Source organism: Saccopteryx leptura, chromosome 2, assembly GCF_036850995.1.
Source record: "Saccopteryx leptura isolate mSacLep1 chromosome 2, mSacLep1_pri_phased_curated, whole genome shotgun sequence".
Classification (NCBI taxonomy): domain Eukaryota; kingdom Metazoa; phylum Chordata; class Mammalia; order Chiroptera; family Emballonuridae; genus Saccopteryx; species Saccopteryx leptura.
The window spans coordinates 354477280-354504128 of record NC_089504.1 but is presented as its reverse complement, the minus strand read 5'-3'; the positions used below and the strand labels follow the sequence as shown (position 1 = coordinate 354504128).

Genomic DNA, 26849 nt, shown 5'->3' with positions numbered 1-26849 from the left:
TGTGGTTGTGCTTTGGCACCACCGAGGGAGGATCGCCCTGGGGCGGCTTCTCCCAGGGGGGAAGATATTCCTTTTACATTCCAAGAGATGCAGCCAGGAAACCCGTGCCAAAGAGCCTCCCGCCGGCGCGCCAGACTGCAGCCAAAGGGAAGGCGCCCTCTCAGAACGGGCTGCTCTGTGTCCCAGCAACACCGAGGACAGGCGCATTTATTAACATGAGGGGCGCAAAGCGCTGGGGCGGGAGTGAGGACCCCAGAACACAGACCTGGATTTATTACTGTCCAGCCTTACAGGTCAATGAACACATTTCTCTTTTTAAAAAGTTCCCCAAGACCTCAGTGGGCCTATAATGCTTCAACTCATAAATAAATACATTTATATATGAATATCGATGGGAAATGTGTCAAATTGCTAATTCCAGGTGGGAGGAAGGAGGATGCCTGCACTCTATTATTTTTATTTGTTTTCAGATTTTTATTGATTGACTGTTTTTACAGAGAGAGGAGAGGTGGGGGAGCGAGAAGGATCAACTCACAGCTGCTTCACTTGAGTCGTTCATTGATTGCTTGTCGCACGTGCCTGGACTGGGCACACCCAGGGTCTCGAACTGGCAACCTCAGCATTGCAGGTCGACATTCTTTCCACCGCGCCACCACGGGCTGGGCTGTTTTTATTTGTTATATTTTAAATGTTTCTCAAAATGATTTTTTCAGATGGCTTGGTCGTCTGAATAAATTTCTGCACTCTTCTATCCAGAGACCTTTGCTCTCTCCCCCTGGGAGGAGGGATGTTTCCTCCAACAGACTGCTACACTGAGACGCAGGAGACAGAGCTGCTGCAGCAGCACGTGTGCGAAGGGCCCAGAACCCCCGGGCCCGGCCGGAGGCTCACAGTACGCTTCCGTGGCGTGCGCACATGGCGTGTAGGGAGGCTCAGAACGAACGACCGGGGAGCACCGAGGACACCGTGAATGCCCGGATGAACCCATTCCCACTCTGGGCTGCTGCACCCGGGCAGCAGGGCAGAAGGGCAGGTCCCACCAGCAGCCCACGCCTCAGCGGTGGGCTGTCACCATTCATCGTGTGGCCCTGGGGAGCCCCTGTCCTCTTCAGCAGGGTCACGTCCCTTTCAGGAACCCCAGCCTTGGGCTGCTGTGGGCAGAAGCGCCGTCCCCTAAGCCAGCCGAAGCCTCCACTCAGCGAGGCACACCCTCGCACGCCACACGGAGAGGCATGCTCCCGCCTCTGTGACCCGGAGAGATGTAAGTCGGTGTTGACTGATCGGCATGCCTCTGCATTCCTCCGTCCGCCCCACCCGGCGTGGGACTTCTCCACTTACCCGGTTAAAATCCCACTGGGGCAGGCGTCCGATGAGTTTTAAGAACTCTTACAGGTAATCTTGGACCATGCCGGCTGGAGTGACTGACTTCCGATTATGTCCCTGTCATTGAGACATGGAAAACCGGGGAGGGGGGGGTGTCAAGACCCTGCCGTATTTGTAAGCCTCTGAGTCCCCTTGTCTGAAAACACTTCCTCCTTGACTGTTAAGTAACCGATCAGGAAATAGGGGAAAGTTCACGTGAAGAGCAGCTCCCTGAAGCCTCAGAGGAGCCCTGGGCCTGTCACATGCCAGCAGGGACATGTCTGCACATCCCCGCCTCCAAGGCCACCCCGCCCCTCAGGGGCTCGTCCTGTCTTCACGACCCTTCGCACAGACTCACCATGTTGAACCAAACTCTCCCAGCACCACTGAAGATATTAGAGTGGCCGCAAGAACACTTTTAAGTCAATGATAATGAAAGTACAGTCTTTATTCACTTCCTTCATTCGACAGATGTTAACTGAGCGCCTGCCAGATGTGCAGGAAAGCCCGTGCTCGGGTGCTGGAGATAAATCCTGCTCGGTCCCTGCCTCTGAGAAACTTCCAGACCAAGTGCAGGGAGTTGACAGGCACCTGCCCGGAATACACAGAAATGCTGGGAATATGCCCTTCACACCCCTTCACTAGTGTGTGTGTGTGTGTGTGTGTGTGTGAGAGAGAGAGAGAGACAGAGAGAGACAGAGAGAGAGACAGAGAGAGAGAGGGACAGATTGGGGCAGACAGGAAGGGAAAGAGATGAGAAGCATCAGTTCTTTGTTGCAGCACCTTAGCTGTTCATTGACTGCTTTCTCATATGTGCCTTGACCAGGGGAATGGGGGGGGGGGCTACAGCAGAGTGAGTGACCCCCTTGCTCAAGCCAGCGACCTTGGGCTCAAGCCAGCGATCATGGGGTCACATCTATGATCCCATGCTCAAGTCAGCGACCCCGCGTTCAAGCTGGTGAGCCTGTGCTCAAGCCGGTGACCTCAGGGTTTTGGACTTGGGTACTCTGTGTCCGATGCTCTCTGCACTGTGCCCTGCCTGGTCAGGCCCCTTCGCCTGTTTTTTATGCAAAATAAAAGAAGTCCTGCAGGATTCAAGTACTCGCAGTGGCGTGAGGACAGTCCACACTCGGGTCCAACCACTTAACCGGCTGATTATCCCGGCAAGCCCGATCCAGTCAGTTCCGAGTGACAGCCGTCTGGTCATTCTGAAGCACTGAGAAATGCCCTGTGCTTTGCTGCAGGTAATTTTAAAATTAAATCACAGGCCCCGAACCCTTCCCCACCTGAGGGTGGCGAGTACAAGCTTCGAGGTGCTGTCTTGCTGGGTGGCAACCAGCCAGGGGTTACACATGGACCGTGGCTACGACACCAAGCAGATAACGCGCCATGGAGAGCTGACGCCTGACGCTGACCACAGGTCATCGCAATCATCTGCCAGGGCTGGTGTCCCTCCAGAAAAACATGTGCCTAACAGGCACCCATCTCACGTATAAAGGGGCCAGGGGAACAAAGTCTCAAAGTTACGAACTGCAACCCTTTCTCAATGCTCTCGGGAGACCTCTTTCAAAGAGCAGGGCGATTTCCATCTCTCCAATCACCTTATCTCACCTCACCTGGGGTGACTAATGTGATTGCAACAGCACCACTCTGGGAAGTGGCACTTGCTCCCACCCCGCACGGAGCTTAGGCATCTACCCGCCATGCGAGAGCCTGGCGTTATTTTCAAAGCTAATGACCAGCAGGTTTGGGACACAGGTGGGATGGGCTTTCTGCAGGGTGAGCGAAAACTTCACCAGGTGACCGGCAGGAGACCGCATCCTGGACCCCGAGGGTCTGCGCGGCCTCCTCAGTGTGGGGGCTTCCCACCGGAAGGAGCAACCTGGCACGTGCACCTTGATTAGTTGCTAATCTTGATTAGTGGTTGCTTGGCCGGATGGCACTGACAGTGGGCAGTAAACACTAGCCTCAGAATAAGGCCTGGAGCGTGGGAATGTCTGGGGCGGTGTGACGGTGACAGAGGCGTGTGCCAGTCGTGCGTTATGTGGGCAGCGGGGGCTCTATTTCATTCAGAAAAGAGAAGTCAGTACTATTCCCAGACCCCTTTGTTTTCTAACCATGCCGACCTTTCCTAGGGAGGGTTTACAATTCCCAAAGCAACTTGACTTCCACACCCAAGTCAGGCTTCAGGCAAGCCGGCCCCCTCGAAGGTCGGACCGAGTACGAGGGGAGTGACTCATCCCACCTTCTCTTTTTGAAATTAGATATTTGTTTTACTGAAGGTAAAACGATCAGCCCGGCCCCTGAGAAAAGTGAGATGGAGACAGGGGGTTCGGGGTGGAGGAGGGGAGGGGACTGGGACGTGGAAAAGAAGAAGCAAAAAGAGGCCCGTGGTCGCCGTTGTCGTCGTCTGGGAAAACTGAATGGAAGAGGCCCGGCTGTTTCTGTTCACAGGGCTCCATCGCGGGGGCTTCCGAAGCTCCTTCCTGCAGGGGCTGGCCCGGGACCAGCCTTTGAAAAAGCCTTAGATCTTCGGAAAGAAAGATCTGGACGACAAGGTTGTTTTATCTGGGAGGGTGACTGGTTTACTCAGCAGCTCCGGGACTTTGGTTTTGATGTGATTGCCTTGGCCCGAGCTGCTCTGTCCCGGGCGGTCCTGGACGCGGCTGCCGGTTTAACAAGGGAGACCGGCAAACCCGTGCGGGCGGGAAGAGGCTTCTGGGTCCAGGAGGCTGCCGCATTTAGCTGTGTCACCGCTACCACCGGGGCACCTTGCCGATGACCAAGATGGGGGGGGGGGAGAGGGGGGGTAAAGGTCAAACAGGTTTTAAAGGTCCTCTCTCTCGACACACAGGAGAGGGAAACAACACGCCTCGAACCGACTCCCCAAATAGACACCGCCGTGGCTGCTCTGCCAAGCGGCGATGCGAAAGCGTGTTCCAAAGTGAAATGTAAGCTTGGCCCGGTGCCCAGCCCTCGGCTGTACTTTGCACGGCGAGCTGCAGGCTGGCGTAGCCAGGGAGCACATTGCTCTCCACGTGACGGGAGAGCCAGGCGGCCCGAGCAGATTTCTCTGTGTTAATAAAATGTGATCTCTCGACTGTACACACCAGCAGCCCCGGGAGAACGTGAGCCAGAGGGAAGGACCCAAGCACACCCGTGGCCCCGGCTGGAAAGGGCCGGCGGAGAGGCCTGCAGACGCGGCTCTGCTGAAGCCAGACATGGCGGGCCTCTGCCAAACGCAGACGGGGAGAGAGTCAGGGGTGAGAAGACATGTCGGTGGCTCAGGTGCATGCCGCTTCAGACGCAGAAAAAAATCCCAGAGACCCAGCAGACATGATCCAGGGCAAATGCTCTCTCTTTCGGGGTGGGCCCCCCGGCCCGGAGTCCTTCGAGCAGTTTCTCCAGACTGGCCGTAAACCTGGGGTCCCCCGTGCCTTCCCCGCTCCATGGAGATCACCCCACAGGAGGCAGATTGACTCCTAGGTTAAACTGTGTGTGTTCTGGTCTGGTGGAAGGTGTGGCAAATATGCATATTTCTCCTCCTTCAGCCCACAGGGGCCTGGCAGGTGCAGTCAACTTCCCATGAACCCATGTAGCTATGGGGAGGGACTCCTGGCAAACCAAGTCATCACAGGGGGAAGGCTTGGGCCACCGGAAGCTTGCTTTTGTCAGCAATTCCTGCCACCACGGCCTTGGCCTCCTCTGACCCCAGGAGGGATCCACCGCTCAGTGTCTCCAGCCTGTCCATCTCGGGGGGAGGTCTGGGGGGCCCCACAGGCTAAGGAGGAAAGGAGACAAGCTGCCCCGCGCACAGGGCTTCCTTTCAACGTGTTAGATCACTACCTCCCGGGATGTTCACACTGGCCGTGCCCTCCGGCCAACGTGACCTGCCCCCCGTGGAGAGTGCGCTGGGGCTGAACGGTGGCAGGGGCAGAGTCCCAGGACCGCAGGGAGCTGGACGACGCTAAGGACTGCAGGACTTGACGGGGCCAATGGGCTCCGCCGGTGAAAGGGAGTGGAAGCTCCTAGAAGACTCTGCCCCTCGGCTCCCTGGCCACGAGGACGCCATCAGTCAAAACCAGCTAATGCTGGGGCAGGCTGAGTTGAGGCAGGCGCCGTAAACAGGAGGACTAGCAGGGGAAGTCAGGCCGATCTGTGAACTCTTCTGTCAGCTGTCCACAAACAATGTCTAACCCCAAGTCCACGTCACCTCACTGCCCCACGAGCTCCTTGTCTCATAGCGACGCTGACGCCGGCTAGCACATAGTAAGTGCTCAATAAAACGCAACTGTTCTTATTCCACTGGTAGAGTTCACAGGTTTACACTCAGAAGACTGAGACCTCTGGGGCATTCTGCTGCCCATGGGAAGCCTGGGGTGGGGGCTGTGACAAGCACCAGCTCCTCCTCAAGCGTTCTTTACAGAAAGAAAGGTCTGGAGAGTTCAAACATCACCCAGAAAGCAGATTCAACATGAAGTGCCTTCCACAGGTGAAGAGAAAGACTTCAGAATACCAGCTCCGTCGGCCCGGAACCTGAGGCCATGCCTACCCCTAAGTAGCCTGAAAAATCAATCCCCCAGCGCCTTCCTGAGGAAGGTGGCGGCACTTCTGTCTTAAACATCAAAAATCACAGGGTGTGGAGCACTGGGAGCCCAGCCTCCTGGGCCTTCCGAGGGCTGGGCTTCCGGGGAATTGCAGCCGTGACCTCTGGCCACCGCTGGCCAGACTCTGTGTGGCGTGGCCGGAGCAGTGAGCACCCAAGCACGTGCTCCACGGGACCCACGGGAATCCATGGGGGACTGTGGGAATTACAGCTTCCATTAACCTAGCAATTCCTGTCCTGTGACCAGGACGCAGAATCAACAGACCACCCCTGTCCCATTTTCTCTGTTCTGCTCACCAGAGTAAACCCCGCCGCCGAGAGCAACACAGCACGTGCCAGGGGCTTGGAAGAAACACCTTCCCCGACACACCGGAAGCAGCACGGGCCCGAGTCCTCGATCCTGTGCCCAGTGGAGGGACCAGGGCTGAAGGATCTCCCCAACCTGCTTTGTCGGGACAGCAAATACCTGCGCAAACGCTGTCGCGCCTCGGCCTGTGGCAGGCATCCTAATTAATCACAGACGTCTCTTCACCGAGCCCAGGCCAAGCCTCGGTCCGTCGCGAGGACATTCCGAGCTCCCGCAAGGTCACCAGAGGCCAGGCCACCAGAGGCCAGGCCGTGAGGTGAACCAGCTGCCCCGGGAGGCCCTGCACGCCTGCCCCGGCCACCCCCGGGGACAGCCAAACACGCTGGCCGCCCTTCCAGCCAAGTCGCCGCCAAAACACTGGGCTGTGGGCCGCAGGCTGGTTTTTTCCTTTTATTTTCTCTTTGAAAACTTATTCTGTCTGGCTACCAAACCACCGCTAAAAAAGCCAAGCCTTGCAGCAATGACCCGGGCCAGAGCGCTGGCTTTCAGGGTGTTTCCGGAATGCTCAGCAGCAGACAGAAGCCCATGCTTCCCGTCCAGAAGGAAGGCCATTCGTAAAGAAAGAACTGGATTTAATGCTGTTGCCTTTTTTTTTTTTTTTTGGCCCCAAAGGTGTCAGATGTCTTCTGCTTCGCAGCTTAAGTTTTAAAACCCTGCCATCCTCTCTGGGTAGCAGAACCCCAGCCTTAATCCCTGTCCTCGCCCGGGAGCAGCCTCATCGCCCCAGGAGGCGCGGTGTCATGCACCAACATTGGAATGCTAGTCTTCTAGTTCATAGTAGTCTTAGAAGGGTGGTTTTCAACCTTTTACACATGGCAACCGGGTGAAAATAGGAGAATTAATTTGGGCACCGCTAAGGCAGAAATCCCCCCTCAAACACAAGCGAATTCGACTAAGATCATCGGGTCTGTCATCTTCATATCGTGTCAGGGTGGTTAACTCTTTCGCGGACCAGCTCGAGATTTTTGGCGGACCCAGCGGTCCACGGACACTGTCTTAGAACACAGCGTCACAGAGCTAAATATAGCACCCACATTTCACAGATACAGAAACTGAGGACCCGGGAGATGTGATGGCCCATCCAGGGACACACAGCCGTACCCTGGCAGACTGGCTCTAGAACCCAGAACTCTTTGTAAACGGCCTGCCTTGAAACTGTGCCCACGCCTTTTCCCTGTCCTGCCATCTGGAACCCAAGGGCCATGCTAACGCTAACCCAATTTATACTTTGATTTGGCCAGTTTTTCTAACTGGCTATCTTACTTTCTACTATGACGAACTTGTAAGTCAGAAGGACATAGACTGTTCCCATCTTACAGATGAAGAGGTAAAGCCCAGACGGCCGAGGGCTTGCACGGGAGTATACTTCTCATTGGGGAGCACAGCCGGGACTCTAAATGTGAGCTCTCAGCAGACCTAAGGAAAGCGTCAGGGTCCTGCAAAGACAGTCCAGCCACTCAGAAACCTGGAGGCGAGACTCCACAGACTGAACTACAGTCCATCTTAGAGAAGGACCTTTCAGTACCAGATACTTCCACTCTGAACTAAAACTTCCTGGGCGACACCTCGGACCAGGTACAGTCCCAGGTCAGTTCACTGGTTACAGCCCCTTCGATGTCATTTTACCCTCGTGACAATCCTTGGGAACCAGCTGCCGTGTTCCAGGCGAGGCAGCGAGAGGGTGGAGAGTGTAAGGCACTGGTCCAAGGTATCACGGCTTCTCAGGAGCCCTCCGACTCCAAATCCAAGTTAGTTGAGTGCCCAAAGGGTCTGACAGCGACGTGAGCATGCTATCAAGACTGTGTTGCTCTGAGTATCCTCATGAAAGCTTGTTATTTCTGCTTTGAAAACGACTTCATCCTGATCTCCATGGTTTTTGGCCACTGAGATGTGCCCATATGTATTGATATTTTTAAGCCGCCTGTAATCAGAACGTTAGAGCCGATGAAGAAAAGAGAAAAACACGCATTGGCAATGTAGCCACCACGTTCAGTCCCCTCAGGAGCAGACTACACTCAGGAAGCAATGCCCTTTCCAATACGGGTTGCTTTCCCACCTCCTCTTCCACCAAGTGCTTAGCGCCGTCCCGGCTTTAACACGTAACGGGCATTGCCACGATTTCACGTGTGTTCAGCTGACTTAAACTCAGGACCACTGTGTGCACTCTTTCATAAAACTCAGAGGTGTGTGACTGAACGTAAAATTATGCCGAGGGAGCTTTAGCGAGAATCAAACATCCCTGTTGAGAGGGGGAAATCTTGGTTAGTTCAATGCTGACATACCTTGCTATCCTCAAGACAGGGTTGGTGGGCCTTTAAGAGCATTATCCCCACGTTCATACGAAAGGTACTATATCAACACCTTTGCCAAGAACTCCACATCTCTGATCTGTCAAAAAACCATCGCGTCAGGTTAACGCCAGTTCTGAAATTAACCAACTTTTCGTTATCCTGTTTGTGTAAGAACTCTTTTCACACTTGTCTTCCACGTAATTTACTTTTGTTTCCGCAATTTCCTCATGCTTCTGTCCCACTTGAGCAGGAGGGTCCGTTTCCCACCCCCCCGACCTGGAGACTCGGGGCCGCGTGTTAGTCTCGTAGGGAGAGATCAGAAGAAAGCGTTTGAGAGATTTACACGAGGGTGGAGCAGAAGGCCAGGGAGCTGGCTACCCCTGGGGACCCGGGGTTCCACCCGATCCCACTCAACAGCCCCTCACCTGCAACCAGAGGAACAGCCAGTTCTCCACTCCATGACCCAAAGGTGTCACCAAAAAGAAACAAGAAAACCCCCGTCACGAATCTGATGGCACGCTGGGAAGGCTGGAGAGCACTCCAGGAAAGGCAGCCGAGTTCCCACCCGCTTGGAGTCAGAGGATGGTGGCGGGGTGCAGCGAGGAGAGAGAGACACAGCCCTGCCCCATGGAGCACACGGCCCTGGGCAGAGCTAGCGGAGAAGGCACCCCGGAGCTGGTGCAGGACCTCACGTGGAGCCTGGAGCTGGTGCAGGACCTCACGTGGAGCCTGGAGCTGGTGCAGGACCTCACGTGGAGCCTGGCGGTGGAGCGTACCTTTCCCGAGGGCTCCCCACACAGGCTGCTCAGCACCCTGCCCCCTCCTCCACTCCCTCCCCTACGATGACTTCAAAGGCAGGGAGCAGCTCGGGGCCACCATTGCTACGGCACAAGATGCACTCCTGCTTAAGTGGCCGTAGATGACTAGGTAGGCGGGGGGGGGGGGGGGGGCAAGGAGCACTGGTCAGTGTAGCAGACACACAGAAGCGACGGAAGGTGCTGTTCCCATACTGTGCACCTCACTGACCCCTCCAGGAATGCCCCGGAGCAGGTGTCGACAGCCCCACCTGCAAAGGAGAAAACAAGGACGGAGGAGTCCCCAAGCTGGGACGTGGCAGAGCCAAGGTCTCTAGGCCGAGACCGCAGGTCTAACCACCACACTAGGCTGCCTGCCCGTCGAGGAAGAGAGGAGAAGATTGAGAGGGGGCCGCTCGAACAGCTGATTATTTCGTTAGTAAAACTGCAGAGGAGACCCACATCCTTGGGGACCGGTCTAGGGCATCTTCTCTGATGGTAGGTAAACAGAAATGCTCTTTTGATTCCATACAGTGATATGGAAGCTGAAGTTTAAAAATGTATAAAAATTGAGTGAGGTGGGGTAAGTGGGGTGGGGGTGGGGAAGACACAGTAGCAAACTGCAACAATTTCATGGGAGTACTAACCCGAATTAAATGTCCAATGGCAGAAGTTCTCTTGCTATGCACTGACATACACTGTGATTAAGAAGATTGCTTTATATACACACACAATTAAGGTCTTTAAAGCCTATTTTTGTACTCCAATAAGTTAAAGGTGCCTCCCAAAATCATGTGCACATAATTAATGTGTTTGGTAATATCTTTCCTTATAAAGAAGACAAAGATAATCATTTCCATTGAAATCAACTCAAGATCAAAAGATCACAAAGTCTGAATCAATACAATGTTACTGCCAGTCAACTTTGCTGGTAAAAAGAGAAACGTTGTGTAAGTCAACTCAAACTGCTTTGCGCTCCCTAGTTTTGGTAATGATGAAACTTCTGTCCTTCATCTTCAAACTTCTGAGGAATTCAATAACTAAATACAAGTAAATAGCTTGTAATGTTTTAAAAAAACAACAACGTATTTTTTGACATAGATATAAATATTTTCAAAAATCATTCAGGTCTGACTTGACATTTGAAATAAACATACTTTAGATTCTACCGGGGAAAGGTCATGGGAACATGTGTTGATGTAAAAGAAATCAACTGGACTGAAATAAATTCTAAGAATTTCCTACAAAGTCAGTTCTATAAGATTATCTTTTCTTACTCTCGGCTCTATCAAAGCTTGATGTCTATCTTTACATTTTATATTATCTATTCTTTCCTCTATAAATCTTTCAGTGGCCTTTGCCCTTTAAAAAACAACATTGTTTTGACTGGATTGGGGGTTTCCATCCTATTATTCCTAAGTTTCCCCTAGTAAGAGCCTCCGTCATCTCCTTGAGCGATCTGGAGGCCCCAGCTCCCATGAGTCCATTCTAAGGTGAACTGAGTCTCCGGCTCACGCCCTAGAGCAGATGGAGGTTAACTGTTTGCCACTCTCCTCAGAAGAACCCTGCCTCTCCCGGGCATTGTGATCACTGTGCTGGGTAATCTGATTACTGCCCTATCTAGACGATCTTGTTCATCTGGTTTACAGCACGGATCCCCATTGGTCAGGGCCTTGGTGGCACCCTTCTCCAAACAGACCTTTTGCTTTTCCCATTCAGCTCAATTCAAGAGGCATTATTGTGCATGAATGGACAGCCCTCATTTAACTCTTTCCACGAAGGGCGGCCGCACAGGCAGAGCAGCCAGGAGAATTTCTCCCTCTCCCGTCCGTGCCTGGGCTTCTCCACTGCGCCGGCAAAGCACGCTGCGACCCAGAGCTAATCAGAAAAGAAAGCATGGCTCTTTCCCCACTCAGGGAGTTTCTGCCAAAGCGTTTGTCTCTGCTGGTGCATGTCTGCAATCCCACTTTCTAAGAGAACATTTTGTCACAGATGATTTAGCGTGATGGCTCCCTCGAGCCTCTCTCTGTGCGTGGCATGCCCTCATCGTTTAGGGATCTGAGGTCTCTCGGGCAAGATTCGAGAGCGACGAGGTTTAATTAGCCATGAGCCCTCTCTGGTGACAAGACCCCCGAATTCCAAAACGCCTTCCCCCAAAATGAGTCACGGAGAAAACAAAAACCCCGATTAAACTTCTAAAAACACAACTTTGAGGAGGCTGGGGTGACCGTGGAGCTGTGTGACTCCTCGGGACAGAGAACGAGGCCTGGATCCCCACGACGAGTCAGGTGGGCAGGGAGTGGAGACAACAGCGAGAGCTGTTAACATCAGACAAGAAGGAAAACGCTTCGGGAATTTTCACAGTCAGCACGGAGTGTGGATCCATCCACCACCAGCCAATTGAACGGGAAGGAGGACTGTAGGGTTTTCCCCCAGCAGACACTCGGTCCTGCCAACCCTGCTGTCACTGTCTACTACACATAGCTGGAGGTGAAACTGCACAGGCACTGACTGTTATTTTTTATCTACACGCGCTGGTGTGGGTTAGGACGGCCTCTCCAGCGCTCCGTGATCCTGGCTTGGTGTCAAAGTGCACTTCAGGGGCCCTGGAGCAAGTCATTTCATGCGTGTGCCACTCAGCAGACCCTCTCCTCCCCCCACGCCACCCCCAGCCTGCGTCCTCCCCCTGTCCTCTACCAGCCCTCCCAACACAAAGTGCACACGCACCCCACAGCCACGGGAGCTGAGCGCGCTGTGCGGTTAATTCCAGTTTCGGGGAAGAAGGAAGCCACACGTCCAAGGTCAGGACTCAAGAATGCAACACGACAAGAATGATTCCTTTGTCTCTCGGGGAGCAAGATTAATAAACTGGCCAGAAATGTCACTAAGTATTTTTAGCTTGATGCTAACGGCTGCAGGTAAGCAAGGACCGTTTGTAAAAGGTGAATGGTTTCTACCATCTGAAGAGAAGCCAGAGTGTGAGCGAGTACTAGTTGTATCACTGAGGCATTAATACCTTTCTCATTGTCTTCCCCTCTTAGAGACACATAAACACGTACTAAGCGCACGCACACGCATACACTCACAGAAATCTGTTCACTCGTTTGCCAACCTAGGAAGCTTTATAAAATAGAAGCGTTTAAAAGTGACGAATGTTAACGGGTGTGGGTTTATTAAAACCTATTTTTCTACTATCAGACCAGGCCTCTGCTTAGACTTTTAAATTCTGGACCATTCACATCCCTCAAATTATTTCCTTGCCAAAGAGTGTTTCCTCCAGTCCACCAAATTATGGGCTTTATAAATGAAACCTAAGCCCTGTGTTTTGCATTACCCTGTCTCGATCGTTAGAACACTGTGTTTTGAAAAAGCCGTTTGATGTTCAAGGGAGTGTATTTATTTTCAAAACAATAATAATAAGGAAGTCCCGGTTTGCCAGAGGAAACTATTGTGAAGTATCTAAAAATGTTTCCAATCCAACCTTGAACCCAAGTGGAAATGTCCACATGCCACTTCTCTACTTAAAAACCCTTCCTGGGCTCCCTGCCGCCCGCTGGCTCAAGTTCCAGGGCCGGAGCCTGGCGTTCCTGAGGCTGCCACAGCCTGGCGGCCACACACCTGCCAGACGCGTCTCCCTGGCTCCCTCTTAGGAGTTTTCTGTACCCACCAAACTGAGCCCACACCTTGTTCCCTAAACTTCCCGCAGGCAGCCCTGCCTCTGCCTCTCTGCTTCACCCATGCCCACACAGCCTTCTGGTCCCCCCCCCCCCCCAACAGAAAGTCCAGCTCTTCCAAGAAGCCTCGCCCAAGGCGCTCTTGCCCGGGGTAGGGGCTGCTTCCTGTGAGGTCTGGCAGATCTTATTGTCTGCACTGCCGCTCCCTTATGGACCTGGCAGGTTTTTACCTTCTGTCCTTCTCCCCTTTTCCACAGGTCCTGGAGGCCGCCACGCACCCGCCCCTGGGCACTGAGAACTTGCGTCTTGTCCTGTCACTCACCCTTTCACACAAACGCTCTACCGTCCCTCCCACATGCCATCTCCCTGAGGCCAGCAGCCAGGTCGTGCCTGTGTCTGTCTTTCCCAGGGGGTGGCACGAAGCTAAAGCTACTTCTGGGGACCAGCCACATGGCTCCTTGATCCTGCAGCTTCCTCTGTTACTTTCCAACCTTCAACAGTTACTAAAGCCACAGAGCTGGCTCATGGTCGAGGTTGGCCCACTGCACGCTGGGCCCCACGCTGGACCCTTCACGCGCGGGAGCTTTAGAAAGTTCACAGGAACTCAAGCCAGAAGTTACTTCGCAGATGAGAAAGTCAAGGTTCAGAGAGAGGAAGGGTTTACCCGTTACAGGGGGAGGAGGAATTATTATTCTGGGCGGCGTATGAGAAGTCTCACTTATAAGCAGAAAGATGGACTAGACCTTTGTCCTCTCTCCGCACCACGGCCTTCCCTGACAGTTACTTTACCCACGAGGCCACTTTGTGGCCTTCAACTATAATTATTAACACCTACGATTAAAAATTTTCTTTAAATTACTAGACAGGCAATAGTAACACTGGTTGACTGACTAACAAACGTGTCATGGAGAAAGCGTCTTCTAATCCACAACTTCTTGGAACTGCATGTGGTTGGTTTGACTTTGTTAAATTAACCTCATGAGCGAAGGGGGGTGGGGAAGACTAAAGATTCCAGTTTGTGGCCCAAGGTTACCTAAAACTCAGAGGCTAAGAGGGGCAGACAAGACGTCAGTGGAGAAGGAGAGGAGAAATATAAATTGCTTGACCAGAGGCCTTCACCGGCGAGGGAGGGGGAAGTATGGAGAGCCGGTGCTGGGTGCTGGGTGCCGCCGTGAGAAACGAGGTCGGCGGTGGCGAGGACACCTCCCGCGGCAGCGCACTGCTCCGGGCGGAAGGCAGAAGCAGCGCAGTCACGTCAGCGGCCTGCCGCAGGTCACCAGCAAGCACAGCAGCGTCAGGATTCACACCCAGGCCTGTCTGTGTGTCGGACCCTAGGCTCTAGCATGGCTCTATCACCTGCATTAGAACTGAGTCTCAGACCGACAACATCCGGATAGACGATGTGAGAGGTGAGCCGCCAGGCACCGGTGTCTTCAGGAAATGGCAGCTTACTCGAAAACAATGACTTAGTGGCCTCAGGTCGACATTCAGAGGGGTGATACCAAATATCATAATAAAGGAAAACTATTCTCACCCATTCCCATTACAGATCCAAAGGCAGGCAGACACTGGGCCTCCCTCGGCCCCCTCCTCCCCTCAACTCTTTACCAATGTTTCATTTATTGATTTTCTAAATCCTATCGCTGCCTCTACTACCTTCCCTTCCCCCTTCCCTCCGTTTTCCCTGCTGACACAGAAGAAATGATGCCCGGGTGAAAGGGACTGGCACTGGTTGGCAGAGAGGTTTCCGAGAAGCCTAATAAATCACCGCCGTCCCTCCATCCTCCGGCTTCCTGCTTTAGGATGTTGTCACGGGCGTTTGTCCCTCCAGCTCCCCCGGCCCCTTCCTTCTCCTCTACCCACTTCTGCCTTTCTGTTGCTAGTTTTCCAGTCTGGTAAGCACCGGGCTGAGCTGGAAGCAGTCTGCCAAGACCCTTGGCAGGCGCGGGCCCGCCGGAACCCTGCCCACCCCAGCGGTGCAGAGAACACAGGGCCTCTGGGCAGGCAGGCCGGAGACCGGGGCCAAGTTCAGGGTCTGGCGGGAATGGCGGAGAGAGCAGGTTTCCCTGGCATCGGAACTGCCCCGCAGAGCTCGGCTTTCTCGCGCCAGGGTCAGCAGGACACTCTCTGGCTGGCACTCGCTATAGTAGCAAGCGTGAGAGTGTGTGTGTGTGGGGGGGGAGTGGAAGCCAGCCAGCGTGCCACCCAGAGCTGGGTGAGCTCCACAGGGTGCGGCCACGTGCCTGGAGCACACGGTCACGCGGGCAGGCAGCCAGGACGGCCGGGGCTGGCCTGAGAGCGGGAGGCAGGAGGGGGCCCTGGGCCCCGGGCGAGCGGCTATCCCCACACTGGCAGACAGGGCCCTGGGCGAGCGGCTATCCCCACACTGGCAGACAGGGCCCCGGGCGGGCGGTTATCCCCACACTGGCAGACAGGGCCCCGGGCGGGCGGCTATCCCCACACTGGCAGACAGGGCCCCGGGCGGGCGGCTATTCCCACACTGGCAGACAGGGCCCCGGGCGGGCGGCTATCCCCACACTGGCAGACAGGGCCCCGGGCGAGCGGCTATCCCCACACTGGCAGACAGGGCCCCGGGCGGGCGGCTATCCCCACACTGGCAGACAGGGCCCCGGGCGGGCGGCTATCCCCACACTGGCAGACAGGGCCCCGGGCGGGCGGCTATCCCCACACTGGCAGACAGGGCCCCGGGCGGGCGGCTATCCCCACACTGGCAGACAGGGCCCCGGGCGGGCGGCTATCCCCACACTGGCAGACAGGGCCGCTATCCCCACACTGGCAGACAGGGCCGCTATCCCCACACTGGCAGACAGGGCCCCGGGCGAGCGGCTATCCCCACACTGGCAGACAGGGCCCCGGGCGAGCGGCTATCCCCACACTGGCAGACAGGGCCCCGGGTGAGCGGCTATCCCCACACTGGCAGACAGGGCCCCGGGCGGGCGGCTATCCCCACACTGGCAGACAGGGCCCCGGGCGGGCGGCTATCCCCACACTGGCAGACAGGGCCCCGGGCGGGCGGCTATCCCCACACTGGCAGACAGGGCCCCGGGCGGGCGGCTATCCCCACACTGGCAGACAGGGCCCCGGGCGGGCGGCTATCCCCACACTGGCAGACAGGGCCGCTATCCCCACACTGGCAGACAGGGCCGCTATCCCCACACTGGCAGACAGGGCCCCGGGCGAGCGGCTATCCCCACACTGGCAGACAGGGCCCCGGGCGAGCGGCTATCCCCACACTGGCAGACAGGGCCCCGGGTGAGCGGCTATCCCCACACTGGCAGACAGGGCCCCGGGTGAGCGGCTATCCCCACACTGGCAGACAGGGCCCCGGGCGGGCGGCTATCCCCACACTGGCAGACAGGGCCCCGGGCGGGCGGCTATCCCCACACTGGCAGACAGGGCCGCTATCCCCACACTGGCAGACAGGGCCGCTATCCCCACACTGGCAGACAGGGCCCCGGGCGAGCGGCTATCCCCACACTGGCAGACAGGGCCCCGGGCGAGCGGCTATCCCCACACTGGCAGACAGGGCCCCGGGCGAGCGGCTATCCCCACACTGGCAGACAGGGCCCCGGGCGAGCGGCTATCCCCACACTGGCAGACAGGGCCCCGGGTGAGCGGCTATCCCCACACTGGCAGACAGGGCGGCTATTCCCACACTGGCAGACAGGGCCCCGGGCGGGCGGCTATCCCCACACTGGCAGACAGGGCCCCGGGCGAGCGGCTATCCCCACACTGGCAGACAGGGCCCCGGGCGGGCGGCTATCCCCACACTGGCAGACAGGGCCCCGGGCGGGCGGCTATTCCCACACTGGCAGACAGGGCCCCGGGCGGGCGGCTATCCCCACACTGGCAGACAGGGCCCCGGGCGGGCGGCTATCCCCACACTGGCAGACAGGGCCCCGGGCGGGCGGCTATCCCCACACTGGCAGAACAGGGCCCCGGGCGGGCGGCTATCCCCACACTGGCAGACAGGGCCCCGGGCGGGCGGCTATCCCCACACTGGCAGACAGGGCCCCGGGCGGGCGGCTATTCCCACACTGGCAGAACAGGAGGCGCTAACCCAGCAGCGATGTTGCCGGGTTAACAGCAGGGGAGTGGCTTGTCCTTGTCCTTCCCCGGAACGAAGGAGAAGAGTCAAGCAGGCTACACAGAGTATTGGGCATGCTGGAATAAAGAAAAGAAAAAAAGATCGGGGCTGGGAATCGTTATTCCCTTCCCTGCGCCCACGCCACTGACGTCATCACAACGGCGCCGGGCACTGAGCGCTGGTGCCTCGGACTGGCCGTCCTCCATCACGTATTATCTCATTGAACCCGCCCAAGCCCCATGGGAGAGGGGCTGTTCCTCGGCTTCATTCTATTGATGAGCAAACTGAGGCTTAATGAGGTTGAGAGATGGACACAAAGTTACATAGTGAGTCAACGTGGGTCCAGGGTGTGAACCCAAGTCCCTGTGTCGGGAGCCTACGCTCTTAACAAGCAGGCTGCCCGGTTTTCCATATCTATCTGAAAATACCAGTACCTCCGGCTGGGAGGCTAGGCACCATCCTGGGAGCACGGCAACGTGACAAAGTCAGGAGAACGTCCTCTGCAGGGCTTGGTGGAGAAGGTCAACGCTGAGAATAAACAGAGGAGGATGTGTCTGCATCCAAAGCAAAGCCAACTCTCTCCCCTGGGAGAGCTCCTTGGTCCTGATGCTCTCCCCACGTAACCTGGGCACAGTGCACAGCAACTGTCAATCACGGCGCTCCCAGACATGATCAGGGTGCTGGGTGGGAACCCGTATGAACGGTCTGCACGGCGGGGGAGGGAGAAAATGAAGCTTCATCTCCTGAGTCTGGACAGGGCAAGAGGATGCTGGTGCCTCGGCAGGCCCTCCCATCAGCACAGACCTGCCCTCTGTCATTCCTCAGATCCCACGGCCAGGATTGTTCCTTCCAGGCCAAAACCGCCTCACCAGGGCAGGTCAGCAGAAACAACACCAGCTCCACCTTGCAAAGGTCCTGTGCCTTCTCCCCAACCTCCCCACCCTCTGGGCCACCCACCGGTGCTCCCTTCTTCCCGCACACCCCCACATGCCTTCATCCTAAGCTGGTCTCTGTGCTCGGGAAAAGAGCCTGCTCAATTCTCGGCTGAATATGGGTCTCACGGTGCAGGACACCCTGAAGCTATTCAAAGGAAAGCCACCAGAGGAAACAATTTCGACTCTGGCTTTACAAGCATGTGATGTAAAAATAACTCTGCCTTTATCTGCTATAGATGACTTTCCCTAAAGGGACTGCTGTCCTTAAAGCAACTCCTCAATTCTCAGTGCAAACAGATTCTTATTTTTCCAGGACTCGGCCCTTCCGAGTACCACCTCTGACAGCACCGGAAATGCAAACACCGGTGTGGTCACAATGACTCCTGCCGTCCTGCCGGCTGGGGATATCCAGGCTGCTGCCCCTCTGGTGACAAGAGCACCCAGGAACCACCACTCTTCCTGCATTAGGGTGTCAGCCCAGAAAGTTTAGCCACCAACCCCAGAACCCAGGAAGTTTCAAAGGACCCCTGGGTTATTTCTTCAACGAAATGTATGTATTTCTTCAGATATTTGATTCATTCTTTGAACATATAGCTAGACAGAGGAAAAAAGGTGGGTGCACAAAACAGGGAAGGGGGTTGGTGGATAGTATGAGAATTCACAAGGACATTCACCTTGTCATTCCAAGGCGCTTGGGGCAGACCTAGAAATGCATAATGTGTGACCTTATGGCTTCATTTCCTTTCACTCAGACAAGGGGCTCTAATGACACAATGCTACTGAGTATAACTCAAAAGATGCAAATAGCAGAAAACAAAGGTGTAATAAAGTTGCTCTGAAACCGTCTCCTGATTAAGTCAGAGTCGTAGTTTTACAGGCTGCATGTGTGTAACTACGCTCTTGTTGACAGTGTATTTCTCCTTGAAACCTCATGTCCGCTGACATTCTCGGAAAGTCTGGGCACAGAGCATTACGGGAGGTAAACAGCATCCGTGTGTGCGACAGGACCCTGCATTAAGCCCCAAGTTTGCTGTCCAAACCGGAAGTCTACATCAGGGTTCTCAACGGGGTGACGTGGCCCCCAGAGCACATCTGGCAGCTTTTCATTCGTCACGGCTGAAGTGTGTGTGTATAAGTGTGTATGTGAGTGTGAGAGAGAGAGTGTGTGTGTGCGCGCGCACGTGCGTGTGCTGTTCAACTTCCTACAATGCACAGGACGGGCCCCACTACAAGGACTTCCCTGAAACATCAATACTGCCAACTTTGAGAAATTGGGCTCTAGACAGCAACTGTCCAATTCCCGGAACGCTGAAGGCTACATCTGTGCCCTTCCCTTCTGAGGACTTATTTTCCTCGATTAACTCGCTAGTTCTCTTCTGGTCACCATTGTGATTACACAGAACAATCAAGAGCTTTCTCCTCGTTCAGGTGTGCTTGCACAACAGCGCTCACCAGGTGCACACCCCCTGGAGCTGTGCTCTGCCTGATCATCTTTATAATCACCGCGCTGTGTAAACAGCGGACAGTCATTTTATCTGCATTTGGTATTTGGAGAAGAGCTCTCGTTTTTCTCCTTTTTGTTGTTGTTAGGAGTATCACTGAGGTTTCAGGTCAAGGAAGATTGTTTTAAAATGTGTTTCCATGATTGAAAAAAGACATTTAAGTGAAGAGTTTGTTGGTGGATCCTACCGCCCCCTCTGGTCCTGATGCCTGTCCTTCCTCCACAAACCTAAGGAATGACATTCACAGAAACTCAGGAGTCCTTCGCCATGGGCTGCAAACCTGGCTGGGGTAGCTCAAGTTCCTGAGGGTCACTGATGAAGACTGATCCTAACGAGCTCTGACACATGACTTCTACAGAAGCCTTGAATCCCCACGCCCTGATTCTTGCTTCTCATTAGGAACCAAGATGTGCGGACCCAATATTTGCATGCCTCCTGGGAAAATATACAATATTTTTAGCATGGTATATGTTGTATTTGGGAGAGCACTGAGACACACTTGTCAACTGATTTTAAGTGCTGGGATTCCAATACCCTAATTCAGTGGTTCTCAAAGTGTGCGCCAGGGCGCACTGGTGCACCCTAGAAGATTTCCAGGTGTGCCCTGTGGTATTCCAGAGAAATATATGCCTGTTGGGAACCAAAAAACCAACAAGGTTTTTGGAGTTTAGATTTTTGGGGGACAGAGGTGTGGGGAATTGGCTGTAAGTTGACAGTCTGCCCAACTCCTCACCTCACTTGCCTGATTAGGTTGCAAAAGGCTGTTAAGCTGTGGTGCCGGATTGTTTACACTACCCCCATGTTCCCCAGAAAGACTAGAGGCAAGTTTCTTCTATCCTTTGTTTGGGGTAAAGTTAAGATGATATGTATGGTGTGGTTTTCTGCACTCAACACAATTAAGAATAAAAAGAGAGGAATTCTTCAATGTATTGATGAGGAAATGAGAGTTCGCCTTTCAAATATGTGCCCAAACATTGAAGAAATCGCTAGCACATATCAGGCTCATGTTTCTCATAAACACAAGAATGAAAAAACTTAACACATTCATGCCGGGGCCTGCCGAATTTACTAAATCTTACTAAGAATGTATCTCTCTCTCTCTCTCTCTCTCTCTCTCTCTCTATATATATATATATATATATATATATGTATATATATATATCTTTCTCTCTATATATATATATGTATCTCTCTCTTTATATATATATATATATAAAGATAACTTTTTTGGGTTTTTTTATTTTGTAACCCCTCTTTTTTATGAATTCTAAAAAGCGTAACTCAAAAAATGTAACAAAAACTTTTTTTAATGTCAGAATAAATGTAATTTTGTCGTATTTATTTTGTTTAATTACCATAAAAGCACACTTGGACTTTTTATTTTTTTCTTTAATATTTGACTTAATTATTATAACATATTTCTCAGAAATTTGTATATAGTGCGCCTACAATTATTTGTAGGATTTTAAATGTGCCCCGACTTCAAAAGTTTGAGAACCACTGCCCTAATCCAGTAACTACTGGTCCAAATCTCCTGATATTTCTCTCTAGAAAAAGAAGCTATATACTGTACCTAATTACTCTAAGAGGTATTTCGGAAGACAGGGATTAAAATAAATGATACAAATTGACATAGACAACAACGGTCATAACTGCTTTCATTAATAACATTTGTGCTAGTCACTGGACCTTTTATACATACTGTCTTTCATTTTCACAATAAATCAAATAGAAATTAGACCATGCTACACAAAGGGACACTGAGGTTCTGAGAGGTTATCACTCTGTAAGATCACACAGCTACAAAGTGATACATCTTATTCTGCTGAGCAGAATGAGCAGGCACAACTATGCCTTCTCACTGGGGTTCCCGGCTGTTTTGAATGTGGTAACTTTGAATGATTCCTTATGTTGCCGACTGTCTGTTCCTGGGAAGAAATCGGAGACAGTGGCTCTGTATGTAGTTAGCAACAGGGGCTCAGGTTCACATGAAGGCATTCTCCCAAGTTTCTACAGCCTCCTGGGTGGTCAGAGGTTAAGACCCAATTCTATTCCAGCCAGTAGCCCTGAGTTATCTCCTTCAAAGTAGGTTTCAGAGAAGGGGCCAGCACAGAGAGATACGAACGGGAGAGGCTGAACTCTGATGCTAATATTTCAGGGCAGGGGGTGCTCTTTCTCCTTTGCATCATATTCTTCATTTTCACCGTGCTCTGTGTCACCGAAATTCAACACGAGGCAAGGACATCGAGTTCGGGAATGGTCTCTAGCACAAGCCTCCCATTGTCCTGCTTTCTGTCTTCCCCTGCAGCTAAGGTCCTCCGCGCTGCGACCTTCCTGATAACTAATCTGGCTGAAGCACTGTTCCTGGTTACCTGTGCACATAAGATGCACAGTTCATTTTATACCTCAGAGTGCTCAAGGCATGAAGCCACCCCTGCCTCCACTTGTCTTTAGATCTGAGCATTCAGCGGTAGGTTTGGAAGTACTGGTCATTTCAGGTGACATTTCTTATCATATTTCAACACCATTTACAGACAACCGGGTGGCCTTGAGGGTTTTGATAAAAGTGGAGTAAGTGTGATAAGCAGATAAAAAAGAAAGAAAAAAAAAGGAGAGAAATGCAAAGACAATTTGGTTTATAGGAATACTAAAGAGAGAAATATGAGGTCTGGCCCTGAAAAGGGCTAAGCCGTGCTTAAAATAAGAGCTGCTATTAGATTCAATTTCTCAATCAGTGACAAGGCAGGATGAAAAGATACAAAAGCTCTCTGCGGCACACCCCTCACTGACATCACTTTTTCCTTTAGGCCAGACAAGAACGAATGAATGGAGGCAAACTATGGCCTTCTGGAGAATCCACCCAGATCATTCCGCAAGAGCCCGTGACCTGTCTATTTGAGGACTGCAGAAAAGGGACAGGAGATGAGACGGATGCCTGAATTGCCCAAACCACTTCACTGTGAGCAGGTATTTCCTAAACGGCAGTCCCTGGACCAGCTGCATCAGAATCCCCCAGGGAGCTGGTTTAAAATGCATGTTCCTAGGCCCTGGCCCCAGCCCTAAAGACTCAGATCTTCCAGGGTAGGACCTTGGAACCTGCATTGAGCCGACTCCCCAGGCAGCACACAAGCTTGCTGAAGTGGGACGCCACACTGGTGAGCAAAACACGAGGGGGGGGGCAAAAGCAGGCTACAGCTGTGACTATGCAACGCAGAGTTTATTCCTGTATTATTATGTATTAATTAATTACTGCGTTCTTTTCCAGATGCACATCTGTAGAGCTCCAATTGCCCCACCCGATACGCGGGGGCTCCCCTTTTAGAGCGAGCTCAGTCTCCGGATGAAGACTCCGTGCCCCCCACCCCCGCTCTGCCCCTCCCTCCAGCCCCCCTCCTGGTCTGCAGGGAGAGCCTGCTGACAGTTTACCTGGTCTGACGGGGCTCTGCATACAGTTCGGGGACTGGATGCCGGGGTGAAGGGGCGCAGAGGCCCGGCTGCTGAGGTCCACGACGGAGGGGGCCACCGCGGCAGCCGGCTGCAGCCCGGGAGGGTGAGGGCTGTGGTCCTGCTGAGGGCTGGGGGGAATGCCGTTTTCCGACAGAAACTCCTCCAGGTCCATGTATTCCAACTGGAAAGTATCTCCGTCATAGGGAAGGGTTTTGTCCCATAGGGTGGGTCCCAAGAAGGCCGACTGGGGGACCGTGGGGCTATTACTCTCATCATCCAGCTTCTTCTCCTTGTCTTTGTCTTTATTAAATGCTGCAGGAAAAGGGGGGAAAGTTGGGCTTTAACGAAGAGAAAGGACCGTTTTTCTACCACCTCTCCCGGCCTGGCCTCCGCTGCAATACCGCGGGTCACAAGCACCAGGGCTCTCTGGCCACTGGCTCCTGTGGATCCAGAGTTAAAAGTTCAGGCAGGACATGGATCTCTGCCTGCTTTTCAACATCTTCCTATTTACTTTGGAAAGAAAGCACAAGTCCTTGGGACAGGGCTGCAGGCCGCTCTGGGGTATAAACAAGGCGCACGGTCCCGGGGCACTATGTGAAGAGACAAAGAGTTTAGATCTGCAGTGGGAAAACAACTCTTGTCATTACATAAAACTGCTGTGATTTTTAAAAGAAATTAAGCAATAACCAGGCATGATCTAGCACCTAGGAAATTGGTTACAGTAACAATATGAAGTCCCTTTAGGCTTGGAAAGCTTGTCCGTGGTTCTAATTCTGGTGAAGTGGGAACTCTCCACCCCCCTTTGAAACCATGTATTGACTATCTACTGTCTACCTGGGTCTTTCCTATAGATATTGTATCTATTATCTCCGAAAACCTCACAGAGTCAACTTGCAAACAGCCATTATCCTCACATATAATGAAGAAATGGAGGCTCCAAGCCCTGAAGGAACCTGACCAATGTTTCATATCTGCATGGAAGGAAACAGTGCCCAGCCGGTGCTCACATGTGACTGCTTTTAAAGCCACTGGGCTCCATCCACTGTATTTTACAAAAGGAATTGTTTGGTTTTTTTTTGTCTTTTTGGGGTTTTTTTTAATACAAAATGTTTTCTTCCTCTTCTTCCTCAAACACTTAGGCTTGATCCAGTTCACAAAAATTACACACGTATGCAACCTGTGAAAAGCACAGCTAATGGAAAAGGCGTTTACTCTACATAAGCTATGATGGAAGTCTGCAGCTCCCTCCGCCTGGAAGTACTGTGGCCCCAGGAGGGCTTTAACCAGCGCTCTGAATTTCCCCCAGGCTAGGACTCGGCGCGCCCGTGGAATCTGGGATTAAAGAATTTGATTTCTGAGTTTCTTTCTCAGAGAAAGACAGAAACTCCCCGGCCATCATTCTAATCCTCTCCAGTCTCATCTCCCGAGAATGTGATTTAAGACACCCACGGATGCAAACGAGACGGCAGGCAGCACCTTCCTCCCAAGGGCTGCTCCTTTAAGGAGCCTCAGGAGGAAGGCTGTGCTGCTCTGCAGACCTCCGACTGAACCCCTCAACTTCTGCCACGCAACAGGTTGTCCCCCGCTAGGAAAGAACGGGCGAGCACTCCCAAGCTATCTGTAGCCAAATGATCTCTCAACACTTGACACTCTGAGCCGCGCGGTCTGCACTGACTACTGCGATCCAGCAAGCCAGAAGCCGCATCAGCCCGATGACCGACCCCTGGCCGCACCAGCTCGGTCCAGCGCCCCCCGGCACGACCCCTCGGCTCCCGCCGCAGCCAAGGGTGCCCGGGGAAGGTTTGGGACTTACCGAGAAAGGGCTCGAGCCAGAGGAGGCTCCTGCGCGGCTACACGTGAGCCTGCTCCTCTCTCCCCTCCCACCGAGAAAGTGCACCGGGAAAGTCTGGGCGCTGGAGGCGTGCACGGCGTCCCGTCGAGAGAAAACTCCCCCCTCCCGCCGCCAGCCCTCGCCCCCCTTTCCCGGCTACTCTCCACCGGAGAACGCGCTTCTCCGCGCGCTCACACCTCGTGAGTTCCAAATCCTAACCAATAACAGGAACAGCAGTGGGATCCCCAGACCCGCCTGGACGCTGAGCCCCCCACCCGAGACTCGAACCCCCACCCGCAGGGAAGCACCCCTCCGGGTTCTCCTCCCGAAGCCGAGCCGCTCTGCCCTCGCGCCGGCGGCTCCTCTCCGCGGGCGGATCAGCCTCAGCGTCGGAAACACTGCCCTGTCTGGTTCCATCTCCCACCTGCGCCGCGGGCGCGCGACCCAGGGACGCCGGGCCGGGTCCCCAGCGCTACTGGAAACGCTGCTCAGTGAGGGTTGGGGTCCCCATTTTTCGAGGAGGGGTGGGGCGGTGGACGAGCTCCTCTGTGTCATTAAAGCGGGGCCAGGGGGCCGGGGCCGGAGGAAGCTGGATGCTCCGGCCGGCGAGCGGGGCACCCTGCCCGGGAGGGGGACCCCGGGAGCGCCGTCCCTTCCCAGAGCGGGGCAGCCCGGAGGGCAGCGCTCACCGTCTTCGTGGTGGAGGGGGAGCTTCAGCGGGTTCTCCAGCAAGGACCTGAGCACGCCGTAGGGAGGCGGGAGGAAGGTGGGGTTCAGGGGGAGCGGTCGGGACATTTTCTCCATCGCGGTGCAAATTTTTTTCTTTTGAAAAATAAGCCCCCAAAATGTTGCTGAGCTTTCTCCTCCGTCCTTTCCCAAAAGTACTTGCTTGGAGACCAGGGAAGAAAAATAATTACTTATGTCTTTATAAATACATCTGCATAAAAAAAATTAAAGCAGAAAACTTTCAGGTTTCCAGTGCAGACGGTCTTCGGAGAGCGCGCCAAGCGCCCGCCGGCTCTTCGGCGACGTGCGGGATGCTCTCACCTGCCTCGAACCCCTCCGTCTTGCAAAATGTTCAAAATTGCAAAAAAACAGAAAGACAAAATATGCAGACGGGCAGAAAACACCGCGCCAACGCGGCCCCGTCCCGCCAGCACCCGAAGCCACGCGCGGTCCCACCCCACCCCCCTCCCCGCGCCGGCGGCCGCTGCTCCCCCGCGCTCCGCGGCCCCGCAGCGCCCGGCTCAGCGCGTCCGGCGGCCCATGTGCCGCGGCCCTGACAAGAGTGACGTCAGGGCCCGCACCGCGCGCCGATAGGCGTACAGGGGGCGGGGTCAACGCGCAGCTCCGCCCCCGCCCCGCCCGCCGCCGCGGCGTGTTTAGCGTTGTCGCGCGCGTGAATTTTCCCGGACTGTGCGGAGCTGGCAGGTTGTAGATTCCCAGGGCCAACGACCTGAGCGAAGAATCTGCTTTTTTTTTTTTTTTTTAAGAGTGTGAAGAGGAATGAGGAATTTGTTTCAGTAGTTTTCAACCTGGGAATAACCTGGGAAGTTTAAAAAATCCAGATACCCAGGCCGCATCCCAGATCTATTAAGTCAGACACCTCTTGTGCTGACATCCAGGCATCATTAGTTTTTAAAGCTCCCCGGTGGTTCCAATGAGCCGTCAAGTTAGAAAACGACAAGTTCAGACCAACTGAAGGCAAATACTCTTCTAAATATTTCTCTTGGCCTCAGCAAGCTTAGCACCACCCCTCATCCTCTCTCGACCCTCAACCACTGAAAATTGTTACTTACTGGAAGTTCTCATAAGATACAAAAAGAGTGGAGAGGGGAACACGGGATGAAGGCTGTGAACTGTTTCCCACGCTGTCACGGAGGTATCAACCGGGATACACAGTTGCCCGCCACTGAATGAGGGCAGAAGAGA

At 53.9% G+C, this 26849-nt stretch overlaps 1 protein-coding gene across 2 annotated transcripts in view; it reads right to left on the bottom strand.

Moving 5' to 3' along the window:
• HLF (HLF transcription factor, PAR bZIP family member) overlaps positions 1-26125 on the bottom strand; it is a 57695-nt gene extending 31570 nt beyond the window's left edge. Inside the window, exons 1-2 of one of the 2 annotated variants that reach the window (XM_066364609.1) lie at positions 25607-26125; positions 23066-23398 (exon numbers count right to left, since the gene is read on the bottom strand). In XM_066364609.1, coding sequence (XP_066220706.1) covers positions 23066-23398; positions 25607-25721 — 448 coding nt within the window. In that variant the 5' untranslated portion in view covers positions 25722-26125. The remainder of the gene's footprint in view (positions 1-23065; positions 23399-25606) is intronic. The other variant, XM_066364610.1, reaches the window with a different exon arrangement.
• Positions 26126-26849: the final 724 nt, after the last annotated feature.